This window comes from Carassius gibelio, chromosome B21, assembly GCF_023724105.1.
Source record: "Carassius gibelio isolate Cgi1373 ecotype wild population from Czech Republic chromosome B21, carGib1.2-hapl.c, whole genome shotgun sequence".
NCBI classification, from domain to species: Eukaryota; Metazoa; Chordata; class Actinopteri; order Cypriniformes; family Cyprinidae; genus Carassius; species Carassius gibelio.
The window spans coordinates 23,189,586-23,216,465 of record NC_068416.1 but is presented as its reverse complement, the minus strand read 5'-3'; the positions used below and the strand labels follow the sequence as shown (position 1 = coordinate 23,216,465).

The window sequence follows — 26,880 nt, the reverse complement described above, 5'->3', positions numbered from 1 at the left end:
GATATTTTTAGTTTCTGATTATGTTGTCATCTCTTACTGTATCAGATTGACATCATCCTGAAAGAACTTGATACGCAGGAAAAGATTAAAATTGACATCCATCTTCTTTTTCCTTGGATCATCCTTCCAGCCTTCAGGTGCCACCTTTGAAAGTTTGGCATCAGGTTCAATGAAGAAGAACTCGTCATCTAAAAAAAAAAAAAAAAAAAAACGAGGAAAGAGAAAGAAAGATAAACCAGCAGATCATGCTAAAAGAGTTCAATGCAGCATAAGAAACTAAAGCAGCCTTTGGTTTGGGAGGCATGAGTCAGAGGACTTAATGAACCATCTGTGGACACAAATCACCCGTGTCCATTAGAACCGTAACTAGAGGAGTCACACAGGGGCAGCGCGCCAGGAAGAGAACAACAGAGTTATTTATTCTGTTGTATTTACACTATTCATGATCCAATTGCTCTATTTACCTGAACAGGTACCATAACATAAGCTGCAATAAATCAAACTGTTGACATTTCAAATAAATTCCTCCTACATCATTCCAAAGAGAACGTTAACATGGAGTAATAATTCTGCATGGAGCTTAAATAACAAAAAAACACATTTACTTGAGTTTTTTTTATCACACAGAAAGGCACTAAAATACTAATGGGGGCAGAAATGTAGGGAGTGGATTTTCAGCAGTTTTAAAGGAAGATGGGTTATGCACCTTTAAGGTAGGCGAGACTGAAGAGATGGTGCTCGACCAGTCCAATGTGAGCTACGGCCATGTCCAAAACATCCTTACAGACCGCCTTCACATCGCAACACAGCTCCAGCTTCTGCCCGTTCAGTAAGACGACCCCCACCTTCCTCTGACTCTCCTCCACCTTCCCACGCTTGTTCTGCTGAAACACATGCGAAAGCGATAAATGCATACATACTGGATGTACACACAATTACGTAGCAGTATAAAGCAAAGCAGATTAGCTGTTTTACCATTATGGATGAAGGAACGGTTAAAACCACAGTTGGCTCGCTGCTCATCCTCACAAACTCAGGGCCAAACAAATTCTACAAGAACAAAATACATTTTAAAGATCCCACAGAGTACCAAACTTAATTTTATTACGTTAATTTGCTTTTTTATTCGGAAAACATATACATAATTTGTCCAAAGGTCAAACGGAATTATTTTATGTTTGCATAATTTACACTGCAACTTCACTGCAAGGTGACTTATTCAGCTTTGTATCATTCACGTTTAAACATGCTTAAAGTGACCATAATATCAATTGAGCATGGATTACGTAATGTCAGTTCTAGTCTGAATTGTTCAGAACTAAAGTGAATTCAGAAGGACTGGAGTTTATTCACAATGTAATGTGCATTAAGTTAATTAAATCTGAATTACAGTAAATGCACTTCAGGCATATCCTCTCTGGATTCAGTTAAACTGGATTACTTTGTCATTAACAGAGTAATTTGCATAAACTGAATTAAATCTGAATTAAGTTGACCTTGATTCTCTTACTTTACATCAATCATGCAAAACCTGCATAAATAAGCATTTCGTTAAATTAAATTATGCAGTTACTTCATAAAAGTTATAGTGTAAATGACAAAGCTGAATTCAGTTCAATCTGATTTCAGATGATCTGGATTGTATTTTATTTGGATTATTTATAATATAATATACAATATATAAAGTGAACACCGTTAAACTGGACTACTTTATCTTTGGTCAATAACACTAAAACGTGTATAATGTGAATTCAATCTGAATTCAGCTACACTGCATTACTTTAGATTTGCGTGGATGGAGGCCTGCTTCCAAAGGACTGCTGCGAAGGGGCTCAGCCAGGTCCAGTATGGAGGCGCGGGGGTCTTCACCGGGATAGATGGAGGCTCTAGATAGCCGGGCCTGGAGCCTGTGCAACTCTTCCTGACGCTGGATCAGAAGTTCTGTACCTGACAGCTCATCCTGACCCAACTCAAAAAGTCTGGAAACAAGGCGAAACCAGGAAGGTGTTTGTAAGTGTAGTAACTCAGTGCATTTTCACTGCTTAGAAATCAGTTTTATAAATTAAGATCATAAGATGGATATGTGAAAAGGAACCCTAGCAGAATAAGGGTGAAAAGCATTGTGTGTAATGTAAGCACTATTGCATGCCACCCAATCGCAGAGCCAGCTGGTTGATGTGGGTGACCCATGTCGCAGCTCTTTGCCTTGGGCATCCTCAGGGAATCAGTTACTGAACTCGGTCTCAAAACCTGCTCTAAAAAACAGGAACACCTGGCAACCCTCGTCATGACCACATAACTGCCAACATTTACTACAGGGAAGAGCAGTGTGGGTAGTTCAGCTGGTTAACCAGCAGGGGGAGAAGAAGAATCACTGACTCAATGAGAAATACATTAGATGGGAGCTTTTACAGTATTCACACAGATTTTTGCCAAGGAAAATAAGAATTAAATGCAACAAAAGCTGCTGTGAGATCACTGGAAAAGCTGTTAATGGCAGAGAACAAGGGAAAACAGTGGGATATCAAAGTGCAAAGTATCTAACATAAACTGGCCTTACGATTATGACAATAGCAATGACATAATTCAAATGCTCATAAGCGGAACACTGTTGTCATAATCTAAATAACACACATGCAGCCCGTAGGCGCAATGATTTTCATATTAAGATGTTGATATTTATTTCATACTTCCTTTAACCCCACAGAAACCTTTTGACGTTAACATGCAAAGCATTATTTGACTGATTCCTGAGCCTTTCAAATCATGAGAACCACATGTGTTCAAAATAACATTTCTCACAATATTTGTGAAGATTTGTGAACTTTATTGCTTGAACACAGTTCTAACGATCTACATTCTACAAACTACACACTCACACAAACCTTGCACTTCAAAGCAAGAAAAACATATTTACATAACTTTCACCTATGAGGATGTCCCTATATTGAGTTTTTGTGCTGTTTGTATCACTTCTGGGGACAATTTTGTCCCCACAGTAAAACCACACACACACACAGCTGCGGTTCTCGTTACCAGAACTAAACTTGAACAGGATGAGAGGAAATGAATTCAGGAAGGGTTTAGATTATCATTAACTTGGGCTGGGGTCCACAAAAGAGCTCTAGAAGGGGTCAGTACAGACAGGACGTGCATGATTGATCAACACAAAGCAGGAAGCATCAGAGAAAAAGAGAGAATTACCTGTGTCTCTGTGCACTGCTGAGTGAAACGGCATCATGCTCTGACAGGCCGACCTGAGAGCTGTATCGCCTTAAATCCTCCGGCTTCTTAGCTGTTTGTGTACAGAAGAAAGTTGTGAAATTAATGCAAGTATGTGCCCTGCACAGTAATATGCAGATTTAAAAAAAGCATCTTTATGTCTGGATGGTCATCAATGAGTGAATTCAAATGACATCCACCCACATTCATCTTAAGTGTTGAAATGGCCACAGTATTATGAGATGCGATGACTCACACTGCATTCTTAAATGCTGTTAAGGTCTCAGATTAACTTCACATGAAAAAAAAAAAGTACATGTTTTTTTACATACACTAGTAGCTATGGAAGCCTGTTTCCGACACTGAATAAAAAAAAGTTTTTGCAAATTTTTCTCGCAATAGCGAGTTAAAAAGTCATACTGTGAAATATAAACTCAGAATTGTGAGAAATAAAGTCCGAATTGCGTGATATAAACTCGCAATTGCGAAACATGAAGTCGCAATTGCAAGTTGTAAAGTCAATTCGATTTTTTTTTCAATTGTTTATATCTCACAATTCTGACTTTTTTCTCATAATTTTGACTTTTTCTTCGAATTTCGAGTTTGGATCTCGCAATTCTGACCTTATAACAGGCAATTGAGAGTTAAAGTCCCATTTTGAGGGGAGGAAAAAGACTTATATGCTCTCAGATTTGCGAGTTTATATCTCTTTATTCTGACTTTTTAAATCGCAATTGTGAGTCCTGAGAGAAACAAACTTTCTTAAATTTTCCAGAGAAAAAAGTCAGAATTGCGAGATTACCTTTTTTATTTTTTATTCAATGGAAGAAACGGGCTTCCGTAAGTAATATTATTTTTTTATTCATTTTAATTAATGAGTAACAAGTTGACATAGTATAAAAGGGCAATTCAAAAAGTTTTTCGTAGATAAAAACTCAAATATATGTTTGTTTGTTTGTTTTTTTAGAAACAATGCCATCATGCAATCTATAAGAAAAGTAACTGTAATCTGCTTATGTGCACTTTAAAATTGAATATAACCTTATAATAATACATTTTTGGAATCGGATAACGTTATCCAGTAATCAGTTACTATCCAGCACTGAACGCAGAAATACTTTATGCACCTGTTGTATTAAAAACTGATGAGGTCATTAGTACAACCTTGTCTGTAGTCGGGGTCTGATGATGTCACAGAGGGGCTTTCGCTGGAGGAGCTGTAGTCGCTGTGGTATCTTCTGTGAGTATGCAGGGGATCTAAAAATTAATAGTCGCACAAAACAAAACAACAGTCAAGAAATGCAAATTATTGTAAATTCCATTATGTAAGTTAATCTTATATTTTGAGAATATCAGAGACAGCCCTGTTCTCTTCTAAAACATTCATATCACATTTACAGTCTTTTAAAACATGTCCATGGAACAAAACCGCTTTATGTCCCCATGACCCAGTGAATCCTCATACTCTCAGACATGGCCTGTTATTATCATCGTGAGCACAGACCCTGGAAACAGTGTTAGAAATGATTTCCATCATTATGAGCAGCAATGGGAGTTCAACAATGTGCTGAGGGAGTCACTAAAGAGCTTCCAAATATTCTTACAGTATTTAAGCATGTGCGCTTCTGGTGTTAACATGCATACAAATATGTTCAACACATTTTTTACACACTTTTAATGATCTCTAATGAAGGTCTGTGCACAGCATTGACGTTTTAGGCCTTTGTTGGGATTAAAATCAAATCAGCCAATCACACCCGAGTTTACCAAATGACCTGGACGGTAGTACTGGTTTAGAGGTGAGTGAAAAATACTGATTAAGTATTAACAAATATTATAGAATGTATGTGTTTATAAATGTATATTACTAGAAAATGTGCATATATATATATATATATATATATATATATATATATGTATATATATATATATGTATATATATATATATATATATATATATATATATATATATATATATATAAACTAGTTTTAATTCAAATAAAATTTAAAGTATAGTAACATATAATAAAATATACATTTGACTTTTCATTTCTGAAATTTATAGCAATTATCATCGCTATTCATTTTAAATTGTTAGCTTGTTCGATGTATTGATTTGTGTTAGATTGGTCTTAACATTTTCCCTTTAAGAAATACTATAGGTCCCTGTCTGTTTGTTCTCAGTCAAATTATCCTAAGTTTGCATTTCAAGACCAGGCTCAGGTAGGAAACTCTGAATCATTGACTCAGCTTTACTTAGTGATGTAATGTGCATGCACACACACACACACACTCTAAACTTCGACTGAAGCTTGACTGCATCCCCTGCATGTGGTGCGTTTACCTCTGTGCAATATTTGACAAGTCTGTCAGAACCAGAAAATCGAGTCCATGCACTTCAATTACTCAATGCTGCATATTTAGCATTACCAGAATTCCTGAAGGATTTCTCGAGCCAGGAGTTTCGGAAACTTCAACAACAAGAACAATGAAGCTTTCGTCTCATGCTCGACTGACTGCCCTCCTCAGTAAACATTTAGTTCAACCTCGAGTGAAACTTCTAAACAATGACAATTATGTAAAGCAATCAAACAGTTCCACATAAACACACTGGCGCAAATGCAACCCCCTCATCTCTCTCTAAAACACCTTGAAATGTTGAAAGATGTGTAAGCAGTTGGATAAATTTCAGTAAACCAGCTAGGCCACTGACTTAAAGGAAACCACGTGCTCGAGGAAATATAGATGAATAAACAGCATTCTTGACCCGCACCATCACTGTGTGCTTGTGAGGCCCAAAGTGCATCATTTCGTTTTTGCAAAAGGTGAGGATTCAAAAAAATATAGATTTTTTTTTAGAGACTTAAATAAATAAATTTATTTACTTCGTAGATTAGTTTGTTAGTTTTTATACATTTGTACATTACACACAACTCTACATTCATTCATTATTTCATTCATGTATACAAAAAGTAATTCCAGTGGACAATTTTCATTACATTGTATGACGAATTTTTATATTATATTTTTTGTGTTTTCTTTAAGACCGGAATTGCGTCACTTTGGTATGAAATTAAAATAAATGTATAGAACAGAAATGTAAAAAAAAAAAAAAATCTGTCAATGTTCAGATTTGTCATTCATTCAATAAAAAAACTAATAAATAAATCAAATAGATACCTTTTTAATAATGCGTGTCTATTTTTTTATTTATGGTGAAAAAATTCAGTAATTACCATAATTTTATACATTATATTGTAAAATAACTTTTTATTTAACTACAACATATATTGGCCGCCTTTTTAAAACTTGAAAAAAAAATGTAATACAATATCAGAGGTGTGGATGTATAAATGTATCTTTTTTTGTATGCATTCATTTAATTGTTTTTAATTATTTCAATGATACTATATATATATATATATATATATATATATATATATATATATATATATATATATATATATATATATATATATATATATATATATATATATAGACCTGTTCTATACGAAAGGTACCTAAAAATGAACTTGAAAGGTGGGGGGGGGCACCCCCAACAATATAATGGCAGGGGTTAACACTGTTCTCTTATCGGATTCACTCTGCAAACCATGTCTACGGGAGGACCTGGCATCCCTTAGAAGAGGTGTTAAAAACCACTGTACAAAACACAAACCAAGACACACACTAAACTAAACAAAAACAGACACGCACACACATTCTACTTTGACTACAATGGAAAACCCTGCCCAAATGGTGCAGTTATCAGTGGCTGGTGAGAGTTCGGTGGGTTGTGAAGTGAGTCACTGGCACACAAACACCCAGCGTATCATCAGAGCTGCCCATGACAACATCCACCGCACTGGAGGTATGACAGCACGTCTGCTAAAAGCCTCTCAAGGCAAGTTCAGAGCTGTCGAATTAACTTCCTCAAGTGTGCACTTTCCCTCAGCCTGTAATTTATTTTCAATTTTTTGTAGAGAGAAAATTTGCAAAATGGACAGTAAAAAAGGAGGAGTGCATTAGGAAGCAGGACAGTGTGTTCTGCCACAGGCTGCACGCATCACGTCCTGTCATACAAATCAATTTTCTGCCACGTTTCATGCCACTTTGCAGATGTGAGATCATTCCAGAGAGAATGCCTCTGGTTCGACGCCAACCACAAGCTGAACGATAGTGAAGAACGAGATCTGCAACTAATGTGTTATCACTTTGCTGATGGCACGACATAGAGCTCTATGCATTTGCATATGCTCCTGACCATAATTATGGGTCATATTTATCTGGAACGCCTCATTTATAAAAAGAAAATGAGTAAACCGTTTGTAAAATCATTCATTCAAATGTGACAACATATGCAAGAATAGTGTTAAAAAAAAGTTTTACATGGAAATTTGTGCTGCTCAAGTTTCACGAATGGCCTAATGTTGTAATGTTGTGTAATTTAATGTCTGTTCAGCCAAAAAAAAAAAAAAAATGCATTTTCAGAATTCAGAAAATGTACAAAAAAGATCACATTGCAACTGCAAAATCAATGCCAACAAATTAATAAAAATAAAATAGACATGTACATTCACAGTTAAATATCAAATTTAAAGTAAATTTAAAAGAAAGAAATAAAGGAGGAAAGAAAGAAAGAGAGCCCATTTTTGAAAAATAAAATGCAAAATAAAATATCATATGACTTATTAACCTATAAACTTACCTAAAACAAAATCCAATATAATATTCATATATATTGTGCATTTCTAGTGCATTTTAACTGTGACAAAGGTCCATGGTTCTCGAAAGTGGACATGGACACGGTCTACTTTAACTGGACAACACTGCACAAACATCTGCAAATGAAAGGCAGAACAGATGGTTTCCCAATGGATGCTGGCTCCCAACGGTTGGATTTGCAAGCAGTAATTCGGCCATCAGAAGCTCAGAGGATAGGTACATGCAGGTGGACAGGTCATCTTCTGCCAAATCACTTTTCAGGCAGGAAAACACCCACATTTAGGCTTATTCCATTGTCTCTTTCCCCTACTCTCATTTGTCCCGATCCTGCTTGCTCTTCATCATTTCCTCATGTTCCTTGCCTGTTTCCAGTAACTATTTTTCTCCTCTGATCTTGAGGTTCTAGAGGCCCGGAGCAGTTTGGACTCATATACTGGTGATTATTGCAACCGAAAGCCTAATGCTAAATGATTTCAATTTGAAACATAAAAACAAAGGAAGAGAAAAGGAACAAAGGACTAATGGGGTGATTGCAGCCTGATGAGGACAGAATGCACAAAAGGGTTTCAGGAGTGCGGCGGTTTTCATTAGAGCTGAAGGGGTTCGTTCATTAGTCGCTTTGTTTCAGACTGATTTTAAAAGGGAAGGTCAGAGTTTTACAAGCAAAGTAAAAAAAAAAAAAAAAAAATTCATTCTGTCAAGCCAGAGTTGCGTCTCCTCTTGTGTTTTTACTGTATTTTTTTTAAGATCAAACAAAGTCATAAAAGCCTAAGGGCATGTGGTTTTGTAGCAACCCCCCCCCCCCCAACTTCAGACATAATTGTGTTTTAAAAGAACACGCATATAATAATTCATACATACAAACATGGAGCAGATGCCAAACTTCGAATGTTATAAACAGACTGTTATAAACAAATTGTATATATATTTACACACTGTGATGACTTTAGGATGAAAGATGCATACTTAACTAACCATTATTTTTGCAAAAGTTTAAACATAAAAGGTCATTGTACTTTATTTAATGATTTATCTTATGTTTGACTAGAAATTAGAAAGTGCCCAAATATTTGCAGTTCACCCATAAATGAACATTTTGCCATCATTTACTCACCCTAAAGTTGTTCTAAACCTGTATGAGTTCATTTCTTCTACACAAGATAGTTTAAAGAATGTTGGTAACCAAAAAGTTGCTTGTAGCTAGGGATGTGACGAGATCTCGTGGCACAAGATCTCGCGAGATCTGACTGGTTCCGCGAGAATGATATCCTTGCCCTGACCTTTCAAATATATTTGCATTACACTTGTCCTTTCACCAGTGGTGATATGTAAGTGTAGTCTTTATCCAGTCATAAAAACAGAATAAATGATTAGATTATTTATAGAATGTTTAATGTAACGTTTATCACATCTTACATGAACTCCACAATTTAAAATGTCTCACATTAACTACTTATGAATTAAAACGGTCTCTCTCAACGGATGTCATAAACTGATAAACTGGTGGTCACAATGGTGAGCAGAGTTCTCTTAATCAGATCTCTGGAGAGAGTTCAAATCCTCAGAGAGCTGTAGATGTGGTGTTGGATAGATGAGATCTGATCTGATCAGATCAGATCCTCTCTGTGAAACTACAAGTAGATAAGATCGTGACAGGTCACAAAGCAGATGTTTTATCCCAGAAGAAATGCTCTATACCAGAAAGAGCTGTGGAATGAGGAAGTGGTGGAGTTTTACGTGTGATCTGGGAAGTGTCTGCACAGCTCAGAGTTTCCTGAAGCTCTGGTTGAGTGTGGGAGAAGTCTTTGAAAAGCTTTTAAATCCAAATGACCTTTGACCTGCAGGGTGAGATATCCCCCATAAAGTGTAATTCATGCAGATGGACTGAGGTTTAACATGAAATAATCTCTTTCCGCTCTCATCCCATTCTCGTATTATAAGATACGTAGTGACAATCTGACCCTGCCTGCTCAAGAATCCTGATCAAAAGATCCCAAGCAACTGCAACTCACAAATGTCCCATATAAAACACAACAGCAGACCAAACACACAAGTAATGGACAGCTCTCGTGTCAAAAGCACATGGCTTTAATTACAGTCTCTATGGTCAGCAAACTCCAAAATTACCTTAAAAAAATAAAAGGGAATTTACACCATGATTCTAATTAAAACACATCAATAATATTTAACATTTAATTACAAAAAAAGATCAATATTGCATAAGGTTTTTGCTATGTACAAAACAATCTGAAAATAAAATAAAAACAGAAATTTGCAAAATGATTCTAACTAAAACGTGCCTGTCAATGTTTTAAATGCAATTTAAATGCATTCGATGCAAATTCAATCAGCTTCATAATCGAAAGTAACAAAAATTACAAAGAAAGCAAAGAAGAGCAAACAAAAAAAATAAAATGGAGATCAGATGATGCATCATGAAAAAAAAATGAGAATTGTGAGGGGAAACAAAAACTAAAAGAAAAAGAAAAAGTTTGTAAATGAACAAACAACAAGATAACCAAACAATGAGAAACATGTTCAGATTCACAAGACATGGCTTCAGAAGTTAAACATTTGAGCTGGTGCACATATTTAAAACACCAAGTGACTCTGAAATCCAACACACGGGATTCTTTGGATTTTACAGCATTACAAAGATGACAACTTCATATCAAACATGACATTAAAGATGACAGAAAGGACAAGAAGAATGCAAAGCACAGCACCGGGTGATGGATTTTACACTAGGGAAATGAGGAACACAACATACAAAACAGGCCCCAAACAGCACATTTTTGTGGCTCAACACAAATGATCTGTGCTCCACTGCATTCATTTGCAGCAAATGAAGGCACTAAAACAAATCTAAATATTCGCTGGTTGTGGACTCCGCTCTAATGGGGCTGGACATTCCTTCTCTTCAGGTTTGTGGGTAATGCGGCCCATTATTGTCAGGGAAATGAGTCTGGCTCATGTTTACACAAGCGGACGGACAGACGGCACGATACACACAGTCTTGTTTTCCCTCACAATATGATGGCACAGATTCATCTTACACTCCCCTTTAGAGAACATATAATTGAAAACAGGATTTTTCCTGCTACTTTGTAGTAAAAGAGTTCAATGTAATTAAATCTAAGCTTCAAAAACCTAAAAATGTTGCTGTTATTACATCATAACCATGTGACTGTGTATTTAATAAACAAAACAGAAGTTAGCCAACCAGGTCATTTACATAAGTGTTAAAGGTACAGTAGCAAAGAGCCTTAAAGTGAATGGAAAGCACCCGTGAAAAACTAAATAGATATTTTTGGTGTAAAAAATTAATAAATTCAATTCAAATGGATCCATGAGCCAGAGTAAAGCCGCACGGACTGGAAGAGAATGTCTGTGCTTCTGAGCTGGACGGTGGTAAAAATAGCAGCCAAACAGCTTGAGGGCTCAGATCAGGGCCAGGACGAACAGAAAAGCCTGAGGTTTATTATCATGAAGCAAAGCTTTACTCCATCGAGAAAATGTCCAGATGGAGGCCAGGCGAAGGATGTGTACATGAATGCGGCACATATGAAGTATTCCGCGTCTCTTATGGAGACTGCAAGGCGGCAATATGTCAAGAGGGAAGAGCATAAATAAAGATTTTGTCACACTGTATTGAACACAGATTTATAGTCAAGCAAACTACGAGATAAAAAAAAAAAAACACAGGCCTGAAATGTTCAGACAGTTGGTAACTCTTAAAGTTAATGTTAGTTAACTACTTTAGTAAACATGAACTAAGCAATAATCATCCTTCTACAGTATTTATAAATCTTAATGTTAATTTCAACATTTACTAACGCATTATTTAAAAAGTTGTATTTATTTAGAAACTGTATTCCCAGCATAGAAATATTATGTAAATATACAGTAATAAATGTATTGTAAATAATATCATGATTAATTTTACGAATAAATTAGCAATTTTACTAAATACGATACTTCAATGAGTTCAATGAATAAAATATTTAAAAAGTCTAAATCTAAGTCTAAATCTAAAATCTTTATTTAAAAAACAAAAACCGTTCAAAACTTCAAATAAAAAAACTTGGATACAATTTCGTAATGTTTTATATTAAAATAAAATACAAAAACAATTATTAAAATATTTAGATAATTCAGGTTTGAAGGTCTTGAAAAATACATTTAAAAAACCAGTTAATTTAAAATACAATTAAGTTGTTTTAAAACAGTAATATAATTATTTAAATAAATGTTTTATTATCTTATATTAAAATAAAACGCAATGAAACAATATTCCATTAAATTAATATTTTAATTAAAACACAGTTATAATTATTCAAATAAACATTAATTTAAAAAAATCTTATATAAAAAAAATACAAAATAAACACAATTCATCCCCAAAGTTGCATAGTCAACTATTTTTTCGAAGTCATTTGCACTGAATTTCTTCAAAAGGTTAGCTTGACTGATGTTTAACTACTTTAAATGTGTTTCCCAACACTGGGGAGCAGTTCTGAATGAAAGGCTAGTGGAAAATAGTGCGAGAGACCCAGAGAGAGTGTACAACTGAAAGAGAGAGAGTAAAAAGCTTGCATAAGTATGTGAGCTTTGAAGGGCTAGAATTATCCATCTCTCTAATTAGTTCCAGGAATCTGGAACCCTCAGCCAGTCAGAGTCATAAAGAACCTGGCAACACGCCGCACGCGCAAAACCCATTCATAACCCTGCGTTCCCTCCCACCACACACAGACGAGAAGCATGAGCGGTACTGCACAGGAACTCAAAGCCTCAGAAGAGCCAGAAGTTCATTTGAAACACACACAAACACACACGATTCATGACTGCTGCTGTATCTTCTGATGGGAACTGCATTTTAGTTGAGTCACAATCAGTAGCATTTATGAACACAGTAGTTTTAACCACTGTTAACCAGCCTGGTTACATCCGTCACATCATCTTAGATTTATAATTTGGCTTGAAGCCTGTAGAATTAAACACTTACTGTCACATGACCGAAACTGGTACGATTAGTTTCTGTAATTTCTCATGATGACGTCACCACTGTTAACTTACAGGCTGTTGAGCAACAAAGCGTCAAAAGTTTTGCTGCAAACTTTTGATTTCAAACACCAATTACAATTACATCCGCTCTAGTCACACAAGAAAGGCTCAAATCACCAGTTCCACTCTGACAACTGGCCTTGCACAACTCACAACAAACAAAGTCTTGCTGATAGAGTGAGCCTGAGGAACAACTAATCCTGGATTTACATTTTCTGATCACAAAATCTCCAAAAATATTTCTGCTAATTTACAGAACCACAGACATTGATTGCATTTTCCTCGATGTGTTTTTTACACACTGAAGTGATTCTCACAAAGCCTGACAAGAAATGACCGGGTCACATTTAACCTCAAGATTGCAAGATTTTTTTTATTTTTTTTTATAAATTAAATAAAGCCTACATTACGCTTTATTTAACTACAAGCCTACACTACTGATCAATACTTTTTAAAGCTTTGTAAGAATTATTTTAAACTGCCATTATTTGATCAAAAATACAGTAACACTGTAAAATAGAATCATTTAAATTTATTTCTATTTTTATATATTTTAAAATGTACAAACTTTCAGAAAACATTGTGTTTATTTTTTTTTGAAAAACAAAAACTATGTTTGTGTATGAGGTGTTTGAGTAGTGTATAAGGGGGAAAAATATTTTACTTTTTTATTTTACTCTCTCTATTTTTATGCATCTATGAACTTTACTTTTACTATTCCAGTGATTTTCGATTAGTATTCTCATTGTGTAAAATTTTTTTTTTGTAATTTTTTTTATGTCATACACTTATTTAAATATATAAAATCAGCAGTTAAGTAGTACACAAATACTAGAATGTATATATAAATATGTATATATATATGCATATATAAATAAAACTGAAAAAAAATTAAGTTAATAAGATTATATAAATTAAGGAAAATATATGTGATTACAATAATGTCACAATTTGAAATATATTATAAACTGGCTTCATTTAGTTTATGCAAAAGGTATTTTTTGTAAAACATGACTGGAACATTTTACTGACAGGTTTCTTGAGATTCATCCACGGTTTATTATTTGTGGATTTAACCATTTCAAATAAACTCACCCTAAACAGTGACTGGTCATTTCAAATTCCTGAAAACGGACAGTTGTTTGGCTATAATAATCTACAATGTGCAGACTTCGCGACTGTAAGAAAAGCAGTTTATATTAGACTACATCCCCTCAGCCTCACTAAGAGAACACAAGTGACTCACCGTCCATGGCCTGCTTGAGCGCTTGCAGTTTCTTGTGCTTCTCTCTGATGCGGTCGTAAGCGCTGTTGAACGGCGAGCCGACCGACTGACTCGAATGGTGATGGGTCTTCCTGACATCTAGGCTGCCAAAGTCTGTGTACCGGGAGTCCCTGGACTTGGAGGATGACTTGTGTTGACTGGCCGAGCGGGTGCTCAGGGCGCTGCTTCCCCTGCGGGCATCTTCTAGGGCCCCGAAGCGGAGCATTTCCGGGTCGAGGCAGGCCAAGTCAGCTGAGGAGGCCCAGCTCTTGTTTCTCTGATGGGGGTGTGAATGCTGGTTCACCTCCAGGGGTCGGCCGCGCTGTTGAGGCTGTTGCTGTTGGCGTTGATGGTAGAGTTCGGCAGAGGATTCGGACCCAGCATGGTCCTCTGAAGGAGGGTACGAACTGAGACCCTCATCCGCTCTGACAAGCTCCTGGATAGGAAGAGAGCCCATAGAGCGACTGAGTCCACGGTTCAGGTTGGCCTGCTCCTGGGTTCGGGCTCTGTAACGCTCCAGCACACGATGGGCGGCACTACGGCCTAATTGAGAAAGGAAAACAAAAATGAGTTACACATCAAGAACTTGCAAAACTATAAAGATGCATAATCCTTTTAAATGCTAAATGCTAATGTGTAGCATGAGTGAAACATGACTGAAACAGCTTTTATTTGACCCATTTTGTGAGATTCACCAACCATTTATTATAGTGGTAATTGGTCATTTTACATGTCTGGGTGATTCCGGGCCATAGTAATCTACAACACCCAGACTGACAGTGAAAACCTGGCTATATATGACTATAATCTAATTGGTCGTAAAGGTTAAATATACATCAACTTCCAAACACAAATACGAATCTACTGAAGGACATAATTAAATGTGGAACCCTTGCTGCCTTGCTGAGTATTTTTATTGAATCACATTTGTCAATGCGAGATTAAAATGGGTCCTAATTGGCTGAAAGAACAGAAGGAACAATGGTGGCCTTCTAGTGGTTTCGAGCTCCTCTAAAGCTTCTCTGATTTCACCCCGAGCTTCCAGCGACACGCTCGTTAGCCACGCCAGATCCAGCCCTGTCAATCAGGAAGACATGGATGTTCCACATGCTTCTCTCTTAGGGAACCGTTTGAGCTTTAAATGACTCAACAAGAGGCCTTTTCTCACACGTTTTATAAAAAGCTTAGTATATCGCAGGAGCAAAGACAGAGCTTGGGTATTTTCAAGCGGTTAACGAAGAGAGGCACGCTAAAGTCATTACACACTGACCTAGACACTTCAAAATCCAACATACCAGTCACCAAACCGAATAGAAAACGGTCTGAAAATTAGATTCAAGAGTCTTGCCATTTTTAGTTCAACATCTCATTGGTCTAGAAGGTCTAATAATTGTGACTTTTCTTCCATATTTCTAACATAGCAGATTATCAAAAAAGACAAAATATAGGACAGGGACTTTATTCTAGTCATCGGTTGTTTATTGGATGTCGAGATGTGGGAATTTCACTCAAAAATCAAGATGAATGCGAGACTTCTGGGGCAGGATTTAAACTAACTTAATGGCTTTAGAAGTCCTTTATACGACATCAATTTACATTAAACAATAGAAAGTAAAAAAATGTAATAAATAAATAAACTAAAAGGAAACATGTGCATGGATGAACTGTTCAAAATAAGATGTATAATATGCATTTAGAAAACAGGTAAATTGGCATCAAATTTAAAATAAAACAAATGATATAAAAATAACAATAATATATTAAAAATATATAAATATATATATATAAACACATGACATTAAAAATAATATAATTAATATAACAGAAATAAAAATAATAAACAAAAATACTCAACTCACACTAAAGCTTTGTGTGTTTTTTTTTTTTTTAAACAACATAGAAGATCCCCTGGATAAATATTATGCAATGAGACAATAGTTCTCCTAATTAAGAATGATATTTGCAAATTGTTGTTGTAGCTCGTTATACGCTAAAGAAATTACACTAATCAGGTAAGGTGCAAACAGGCTAGTCATTACCTAAAAATAAACCAGAAAATTACCACCAAACCAGTTCTGTATAGTACACAGTGTTAACTGCATCAGGCTAGCAGTGCTTTTACTTGCAAACGAGATGCTAATTAAACATCATATAGTACTCTCAAAAGCCACATAAGGATAACTTGCACTGAAATTCAAACTTTTACACTCTTATTTGACCAATCTTAAACAGTAAAATGCAGTTGTTCTACGGTGCTGTTATGAATTAGCGAAGCAAGGTTAGCATAGCTGCAGGTACTTTTCTCCCGAAGCTACTGCTAATGTGAGCACAAAACCTCTGAGAACGTAAACCAACATCCAAATTGTGAAATGAGAACAATGACACAGTCTGAGACCACGGTTATTACTTTACTGCTAAAGTTTCATGACATCTGTAAAGCCAAAAATAAACCAGCGTGAAGTGAGTCACCATCTAGGCTGGCTTGTTTTCTCACTTCATGACCCTGATGCGTGGCCAGAGACAACAGCACGAAAACAAAACACCCTTCAGAACACACAGGGAAAAAAAAAACCCTGGGAAATATCTATTGCTGATCGATGCCATGCCTCAGTTACATAACTGTCCGGTCGTGTTTTTGCTGCAGCTGAAACCACTGGGAAGATTTGGTCATCTTTTCCAAAATGAAACCTTCTGGTTTTGGTTTGTGGTGATGTGCTTGTCTAGATTCGATTCAAACTCTTGTCTATGCACAGAGAAGAGGACGAGAAGGAGTGACAGACAGACAGAAGACAGATGGAGGGCGAATGCAATGAGGGAGTTGGAAAGTTGGGAGAGGAACAGAGAACAAGCGGACAGAAAAGATGATGAGAAAAGGAGAAAAGAGTTCTTTGCTTGGCACATCATTAAACTGTAAAGCATAAAAAAGTCAGTGTGAAAGAGAAGGCCAAGAGATGTTAGTGAAGACTAGAATAAAACGATGTTCAAAATGATAACCTACTGCATACTAAACCGTATATACTGTACTATATACCATTTTGAAATTAAATTTTAAGTTTAAGTTAAGGAGTTACTTGATGTGTCTTTGTAATAAACTGTCAAATTTACAAGCAATGCAAGTAGCTTTTTTTTTTTTAATTGTACACCATTTTCCCCCGTTTCATTTAAAAGTTGGTAAGATTTTTTTTTATGTTTTTGAAAAAAGGCAGTACTATTTTTTCCATCAATATTTATTTTAATATTATTACAAAATATTTTTTATTTATATAATAATATAATTTATATTATTTAAAAAAATATTATTACTCAATTATATTATATTTAATATCATATTTATTTTATTATTTAATAATATATTTTAACATTTTATTCATTATTGTGATACAACGCTGAATTTTCAGCATCTTTCCTTCAGTCTTCAGCATCACATGATCCTTCAGAAATCAGTCTAATATGCAGATTTGATACTCAAGAAACATTTCTTATTATCATGTATCATTGTCATGAGACATTTTTGTTGTTAAATCTTTCATTTGATTTATTTCTAATCTAATTATTTGCATTAGAAAGAACTATTAATCTACAAACAAATACACAAATTACAAAATTTCCCAGAACTTTCTATCTGCTCTCTTAAGATTATTTGGATATTTCTAGTGCTGGTGCTGTTCTGGCTTGCCTCTCTTTTATCCGTCTGTTGTGATAAGCAGCAGCTCCTGAAGGGCTAAAGCCACGTCATGTCAGAACCAAGCCCTGCTTTGTTTACATTCTGAATCACTTCCTCTTAACTGGATAAATGCTGTGTGATGAGTCAGCGTGAAGCGCAGATCTTCACAGAATTAAAACAATCAGTCAGAGATTATTAGAAAGTGGAGAATACATGAGCTGTGATTTCAAAGTCTCATCATTTATTAACAGCAACTCGCAGAAGAAGACTGGAAGATCAGGAGTGTGAGCATGTATTGACATGCCTGTGTGTTTGGGTGTGCATGTGTGTAAGTGAAAGTAAGAGAGAAGTAGAAAGCAACTGCGTACGTTTAACCCCATCTTCATTTTCCTATATAATAAGCAATAGATGCCTTTTTTACATAAAGGATCTGGAGTGTATTACCTGCTGGAAGGCCTTTTCCTCGCAGACGTTCACGAATCTCTTTGCTTCTCTCTGGAAGTGACTCCCTGTCGCTTTGAGACAACAGACCATCAAGCTAAAACAAAGAAAAGAAAAAAGTCATGCACAAAAATGAGAAAGAAATAAAAAAATAACCATTCACTTTTATCAAAATATGAGATTAAATGAAAGCAAATTATACTGAATTTATTTTCTCTTGTGCAGTAAATCATCATGTAAACACACACTACCACTCCAAAGTGAGGGTCATTAAGATGTTTTTTTTTTTTATCACAAGAATCTATTACTTTTTTTTTTAATGTATTTTATTACAATTTACATTTTTATGAAAATTTATTTTTAAACATTAAAATAGAAATCAGTTATTCCAAATTGTAATAATATTTCCCATTGGTATTATAGTTTTTACTGTATTCTGATCAAATAAATGATATAAGATATATGTTAATAATAATATTTATTATCATGATCATCATTAAACTTTAATTATTGAAGATGGGAAAAATTGAAATAGCCTTTGGGGAAAAATTAAATGGTGTGTTGGGGGCAAATGGATTTCATACCCTTACAGGACTTAAAGAAAGCTTGATCTATGCTGATCAAATCAAAACATATTTTGAATAAAAATGTACTTAATCGGGTTTGCCTGAGGACGAAAAAACAAACATAATGGAAGACATGTAGACTGAGAAAAACAATCTCAGGAGGGCTGCTCACAGGAGAACAGACCCAAGCAGCCACTCACAGCATTAGTCAACAGTGATCAGAAGACTGCATCCCTACTGGACTACTTCACATTTACCTTCCCAGTGTGGACAAATACACACCGAGCAGAAAATAAAACCAGAAACACATCTGTTCCTAGCAATATGCTCTTTCTGTACTGCTGTGCAATTAAACTACTGAGAAGTGTGCAGCTGAGGAACAGGATGTGACATCAAACACAAAAAAACAAGCACAGGAAAGACTGTTAACTACCTTTTTAATTGAAAGATGTTTTATAGGGCTGGACTGTGCAGGCAAGTCAGTTAATAGGAACAGTATGTTCACAAATATTGTTAGTGCCGAATCGGAAATACTTGGATGTGATCAACTAACAAAATTAGAGGTGGGAATCGAGAATCCGTTATGAATTATAGCTGATTCCAAAACAAATCAAATAAATACAAATAAACAGATCAAACAAACAATTTTTTTTAATTCAATTAAAAAATGTACAAATAAATAAAAAAAATGTTTTTGTTATATATACACTTATAATGAGCACTAAAACTAAATAAAATACTGTCGCTAATATAAAGTTGCCTTTGCAACAAAACAATAACATGACCACTGTATTCCTGTATGTACAGTAAGTACGGTTTTCTTAAACTCAGATTTAACTCATTCTAATGACTCTAATATAATTTCTTCTTATATTCATAACTTTAAATGAACCAACAAAATGTTGAAAGAAATGCATAGACATGTACCTGAGAGAGACTGCCCAGAACGAGCCTCACCAGCTTCCTGATGTATGAAAAGGAAGGGTCACAGTTGGAGTTACGGATGTGAGCGCTGCAGGTGTCCAGAGCCGACCGTACGGACAGTCGGGTGAGTGTGGAGTCATCACACATGTTGAGCAGGACGGTGTTCAGATGTTCTCCTAGTTTCATTGGCTAAAAATAGTGAACAGTCAATTATCTACAATCTATATGTGTCACAATCCTTGGCCAAAATAATGTACCGTATTTTTCTGACTATAAGTCGCACCTGAGTATAAGTCGCATCAGTTCAAAAATATGTGATGAGGAAAAAAACATAAGTCGCACTGGTCTATAAGTCGCATTTATTTAGAACCAAGAGAAAACATTACCCTCTACAGCCGCGAGAGGGCGCTCTATGTTTTCAGTGTAGACTACAGGAGCACTGAGCAGCATAGAGCGCCCTCTCGTGGCTGGAGATGGTAATGTTTTCTCTTGGTTCATGTCTCTTAGTTCATTTCTCTTGGTTCATGTCAAATTAATTTTGATAAATAAGTGGCACCTGACAATAAGTTGCAGGACCATCCAAACTATGAAAAAAAGTGTGACTTATAGTCCGGAAAATACGGTATTTATTCAATTTAAAATGATGTTGCAATGGGACAGAGAAATTAAACTGTAGAGAATCTATTCTTAGACCGAAGTTAGTATGCAGAAAATACACAGTACATACTAGGGCTGTGTATCACCAGCAAAGTCACGATACGATACGTAACCCGATACAGAGGCCACGATACGATACGTAACATGACATAGGACTGCACTGAATTTTACCTCAGTAGAATTTAGTAAAACAGCGGTTTATGAAACACTGCATACTTTAGGGCCAGTGCTAACTGTAAGCAGTTGACCTCTGCAATATCAAAGGCCGCTTTGACACACTTAACAGATATGTATGTATTGCGCAATGTTTCGGGGAAAATAATTTTTTATATAAGGCAACCCCGGTTTTGTTCCTTTGCGGCCAGATTAAACCTTGTTGAAGTCTATATATTAAGCTCTATTCATTACTTCTAGAAACCTTGCACTTTTAATTTTAAATGGTGTTCTTGTATTCAAATTAAGCTGTGCACGTGCCACAATATCGATACAGGACAAGCTGCATCGATGTTCATATTGTCAAATCTCTGCGACGATACATCTTCGTATTGATATTTTGAACACAGCCCTATTACATACCAATATGGGGTTAAAATGTTAAATTCAATTTGATTAAATGAAATATATTCATCATGTAGGAATCAAATATTAAATGTCAAAGTCTCACCTGGCTCTGTGGAATCTCATAGTCTGCACCCCAAAACAACGTCATGCCAAGTGAATACATGTGCATCTGAAAGTTAAAAAAGAAACAGACAACATCTGACTATGGAATATTTTTGCCCATGTTTTAGCCCACATAATAAAACTGTACAAAAACTGACATCCTCATTCTGACACACTGTTGCATAAAAACTTGTCTTCAAGAAGCATTTGCTACCCAGAGTATGTTTTAGGCATTAATCGGTATCAAACTTTATATTTAGCACATCTGCATAGTTTTGTGTTTCTTCCCTGTCTAGTTCTTCTGTCTGTTCTTCCTGCTGAAGAATAGCTTTGGGAACAAAATATCCAAGAGCGTGCCAAAGAATGCACAAGATCCTCTGACTTCTCTGCAAATAATCATGTCTTGAGACTGTAGTGGTGTATCTATTTCTTTCTAACAATGTCATGTGTACACAGAAGCATACTATCAAAATGAGATAAAACGCATATGCAAAGTGTAATAAAAATATCAAAGTTTTCCCTTTTTGTTCGACAATGAAAACAGTTTTAAATTTCCCTTTTTCTCTCATTGTCACATGACTGCAAAATGGAAATAAAAAAAACATCTGACAGTTTTGAAACTCACTGATAAAAGGGTTCTTTAAAACAAAAACAATTTAATTTTATAAATAAAAGCATTCACTATTTGTGGTGTAAATTGGTACCAAAAGCCATTAAAAAAAGACCATGATAAAAAAAAAAAAAAAACATGCCCACCAAAAAACCTTTTTCACAATCCATAGTGTACCTTTTCCATATCAGAAAGCGAGGAGAGGTTGAGACCCTCCAGCATCTCTGGAGGAGTGAACGCCCTCAGATCATTCTGTGTGACATTTTCATCAGTGAAAGAGATGTTTCCTGAAGGCATGAGCAGCAGCGACCATGGAGAGATGATAAAACCCAACGCAGACGGATCTGTCGAACCTAAGGTAAGAAAGAAAAAACATGAAGTATTACCATAAACTCCAATTCTTAGGACTAGCCTGAATATTATGATAAAATAAAAAGCTACTTGTCTTTAAGCTGTGTCTTATTATGTTCAGAAATAAAATGTTCCTTTGGCATTTAGGTGCATAGCAATGAAAACAGCCAAGTTTCCAACATTGGCTAGGATCGGTTTTGTAAAGCGAAGAGAGGAAATTCGAAGACACTGCAAGTCCTGATGCTAAAGCATGGGAAAGTTACTACACAAGTTACTAGACAAATTAAGGAAGATAATAGCCTTGGCCTAATTACATTTCCTCAACACGAATACAACACAATCTGACTGAACACACGTTTCAGGAACTATGGAGATTTGGTGGTGCAAATCAAATTCTTTTTTCATCCGGATAAAGACATGTCATAAAGAGCTACATTATTCTGTGAATGAGAACAATTTCCTTGAAATACGAGGTCCCTGGGATCTCTCTTAAAAAGATGATTCTTTATGACAGTACATTTTTCTTTTTGATGTTTTTTCCCTCTTCTTTTGTGCTGCAAATGTAAAACAATGGAGCCTTTGCCGTTCAGAACACAGATGGAACAGCTGTACAGAAATATGAAGATTCAGTGGAAAAAGCAGAACTGCTTCTTGATAAACTTCTTTTTATTTCATTTCATGTAAAGCCAAAAACAAGAACAATATCTAAAAAAAAATCCTGAAAAAAAAAATGTAGTCACCCTTTTTTCACAGAAATATTAAGCAGCACTACTGTTTGCAACATTGATAATAATAATAAATGCTCCTTAAGCAGTAAATCAGCATATTAGAATGATTTCTGAAAGACTGGAGTAATGATGCTGAAAATTCAGGTTTTCACAGGAATAAACCATATTTTGATCAAATAAATGGTTACCTACTTGAGTATAAGAAATCTTCAAACATTAATAATAATATATAAATAATAATAACAAACCTCAAATTTTTGAACGGTGATGAATGTCTAAGGAGGTTTTTTTCTCTCCAATTTATTTATTAATTTCTTTTGGCAGGGGTATCATTCACATCAGTAGGTGGAATGAGATAAGCCTCTAATAGAGTATTTGGGGTTAGGGGTTTGTGCAAATAAACAAATTAACAAAACAGATTTTCAGAAACTTTATTAAAAAGCCAGAAAGTGTTTAAACTAAAAATAATGAAAAATGAAAGTCAAGCAGCAATGCTATAAAGCACTGGAATTCCCAAAGTAAACACAGGTTTCCTGTGGAAACTGTCTGACCGTGGTTGGAGCTCTTTGTGAAAATCTAGCAGTGCACACTCATGTTTTGCCTCCAGCACAGTAGCTACTCCAGCATCTTTATTAAAATACCTTCCCTGTTAACCTATACAGGTAACATACCAATCTTTGGCATTCACTGCTAAAACTTCTTACTAAAAGCTGGAGATGTGGGCGTGCTAAAACTCAGTCAGTAGTTGATAATGAGAGGGAAGTTGACGAACAGTTGGAAATATCTCAGAAGGGGTCTATCTGATAAGGTTTTATCTGTCCTATCAGAGACTAGCCCGGTCATCTACTGGCGTTCCCAATGAGGTCACAGCCAAAAATAGCATCACAAACTCTACTAAGGAGAAAACAAAATGAAATAAGATATTTGAACAAATGCCATGAATAAGCAGCAAACTTCTTATTATAGAAGATAAAGTGAAAATACAGCATCAAACGTGTCTACTGACTTCAAAAATATCGATAATAGCCTTAAAAAATATTGCGATATGCGATAATAGTCACTTAAGCCCCACCTCCACCACTCCCAACAATCCCGACACGCACCATAAACACCCACCATGTTCAGTTTGGTCTTAATTATTGCAACAAAGTTTGGTTATCTTTTTCTTAGTTTGTGACTGAACTAACAGAAAATATTAGCTTTGCCGTTAAATTTGTGTTTGAAATGAATTTCATTTTGTGAGGAAAAATAATAAAACCCAATTTTCAAAGTTCATCATGCTGAAGTTGGACATTTTGGCGGTGATTGTAAGAATGATAAATGCATGTTGATGACATATTTTATTCAAGAAATTACTATAAGCCTATTTTCCGACGTTTCCCTTTCTTTTTTATATTTATCATGTGTAATTAAAATCATGCAGGTATTAAACTCGCATTCTGAGCAAAAAGTTGAATTTTTTTTCTAGTATAGGATACTAGTTCGGAGGTCTCTTTTGGCCATTTTTAACAAAACAAAAATAACGGCTCTATTTATTTAGGAGTAATTTAAAATGTAAATTTTGTATTGTAATTATCATTTTTTATTGTATTAATCAAAATACAACACCCACAATATAATGTTCTGTGTTGGGCTGCCGAAACTCTGAACGCATGCATGTTGAGGGGCGAGCTGAGAAGCCTATGAATGTTGTAATCCTATAAACTATAAAGTGTTGTTGCAAATGAATTAAGAATTTAAAGTGCTATATCTCAGCTTACTTAAACATAATTATAATGTATACACCATTTTAAAAAAATCTGTAAAAATACTGTGCTGAAATATGTGCTGAAGAAATTTGTGTATTTTAATTTAAACTGTCATGTTTGTGGTTTTTCATGATTATACAGTCTGTTAAAATAAAATCTGAAAAATACAGAAAAAAAAACAGTGCAGGAGTGCAGAAGTGAGTTACATTTTTTTTTTGTCTTTTCGCAGTTGAAATCACAATAAATGTGCATACGGAAATCAAGAAGCAGAATCCAAATTTAATTTTAATGAATTAATGAATATGGAATAGATTTTAGGTTCCTATTCCTCCTACTAAATTATTTAATGCTTGCATGCAAAAGACCTGTATGTTGACTCTATGAATGGCTCTGTGTAAAATATTTTTCCCATAATGTTGATAATCGTCTGTTACCTGACTGTTGACATTTGCGATACTTACGAGACATCCTATAAATATATATATATATATATATATATATATATATATATATATGATAATATTGTCATATTGCCCAGCCCTAGTCTGTTTATTTAGTCAGTATCTGTTTATTTTAGATGTTCAGGATTACTGCATAACCAATGACATAAATACTCATTTTAAAATGCAAGCAACGGTGGAAACTTTTGGATCATTATTACTTTTGAACTTTTTTTTTTTTACACAAGCATCACCTTCCAAATTAAAATAGCATGCTATATAAAGCAAACTCAGGACTTCTCACAAACAAGTGCTCAGGGTATCCAAATATATAAGGTAATTTTGCTGACTTGCTCAAATCACGTCCCATGACTCTCGAACCAGGGCACAGAATTTCTGCAAACTTAGTCAAGAGGGCCCTTTGCCAGCAAGTGTTCGCCCAGAGCAACTCAAGGCCAGATAACAAGCTAGTGTGAGACGAGGAGAGTCCTCGTTCCCCCTGTGAGCTCATGCCGAGGCAGCTACATCATCTTTATCATCATCATCGGCCTCTTTGACCCTGAAGACAAGGGGCCTAATTACGCTTCAAACCCTACTGGCTATTGGCCAGTTCTGCAGAATAAAGAGGGGCAACGACTGTCTTCAATGCTGACAGAACGAGAATTGTCCCCTGACTGTGAGAAAGACATGTCAAGAGTCTCAAGATCTGTGCGTAAACGTCCACAGATATCGGCAGAGAGAAGCTGGCATCATCTCAAACTGCCCACCAAACTGCTCTTCACGAAACCGTGCTGTGGGACAATAAAGAGGCTTTTGTTCACAGCGGTGACACACAACACTAGCCCACACAGCCATACAGAGGGACAGCAGACGGACATAAGGCTGAGTAAGCCTTCTCAGAAATTTCACCAAAGTGTTACCGGAAGATAGAAAAGCTTTTCTGCACAGACGCACGTCTTTTAATTAGACTGATAAATGCTATTTTTGGTCCACTGACAGCTTTTGAGGAGGCCAGAGATTTATTGTAATCACTCTTAAACAGGTGTGAATTGGCAGAAGACAATGCTAAACACACATACAGACTGAATAACCACCTTACAAAAGAATCCTGTTGAACGTACTGATAACGTCACAGCTGATGCTCGTAATGGCGTTGAATTGTTTGTAAGAAAGGGACAAAACAAAACAATATTCAAAGACATTTTGTGAGGTAACTGCATGGGAAGTGTGACATAGCTGTGGTCTGAGGGAAAACTGCTTGTTATTTGCCACAGGGTATTCACATAAAGACAGATATAGCCTCAGTTTTAATTGCTTTTCATTTCAAACAATCCCTGCAACTTTAGCTTCCTTTTCAAAAACCACCATGATAACTATGGCTCCAACCAAAATACCAAACTACTTCTGATCATTCCAACAATAAAACTATGCTAACCTTATATTAGCCACAGTCACCAAAAACAAATCACAGATTTTCACAATTACAACAAGTTTGACTACAAATGGCTAAATCTGTACATTTTCGGAAACCAATGTGAGTGAATCTTCCGTGTTTTTAAGGAATTTCTATAAGGTTTTCCTAGAGTTTAACACATTGCTATGCAGTTGCTAAAGTGTGTTGATTGTGTTCAACAAATTTCTACGCGATTGTTAAAGTGTTCTTAGCAAATTGCTAGCAAGTTTGCTATGTTGTTCTTTGTGTTTAACACATTGATAGGATGCTAAAGTGTGTTTGTTGTTTTTAGCAAATTGCTATGTGGTTTTCTTAGTGTTTAGTGCCTTGTTATGCTAAGGTGCTAAGTTGCTAAGGTGT

The 26,880-nt window shown here is 35.5% G+C and overlaps 1 protein-coding gene across 5 annotated transcripts in view; it reads right to left on the bottom strand.

Moving 5' to 3' along the window:
- Positions 1 to 26,880, bottom strand: part of LOC127985860 (tyrosine-protein phosphatase non-receptor type 13) — a 65,576-nt gene that overhangs the window by 25,557 nt on the left and 13,139 nt on the right. For 3 of the 5 annotated variants that reach the window (XM_052588050.1, XM_052588052.1, XM_052588053.1), the window contains exons 3-13: positions 21,978 to 22,153; positions 21,192 to 21,257; positions 19,874 to 20,059; positions 18,384 to 18,477; positions 14,258 to 14,818; positions 4,387 to 4,479; positions 3,205 to 3,295; positions 1,781 to 1,979; positions 976 to 1,050; positions 707 to 884; positions 38 to 188 (exon numbers count right to left, since the gene is read on the bottom strand). In XM_052588050.1, the coding sequence (XP_052444010.1) occupies positions 38 to 188; positions 707 to 884; positions 976 to 1,050; positions 1,781 to 1,979; positions 3,205 to 3,295; positions 4,387 to 4,479; positions 14,258 to 14,818; positions 18,384 to 18,477; positions 19,874 to 20,059; positions 21,192 to 21,257; positions 21,978 to 22,153 (1,870 nt within the window). The remainder of the gene's footprint in view (positions 1 to 37; positions 189 to 706; positions 885 to 975; positions 1,051 to 1,780; positions 1,980 to 3,204; positions 3,296 to 4,386; positions 4,480 to 14,257; positions 14,819 to 18,383; positions 18,478 to 19,873; positions 20,060 to 21,191; positions 21,258 to 21,977; positions 22,154 to 26,880) is intronic. The other 2 variants (XM_052588051.1, XM_052588054.1) reach the window with 1 other exon arrangement.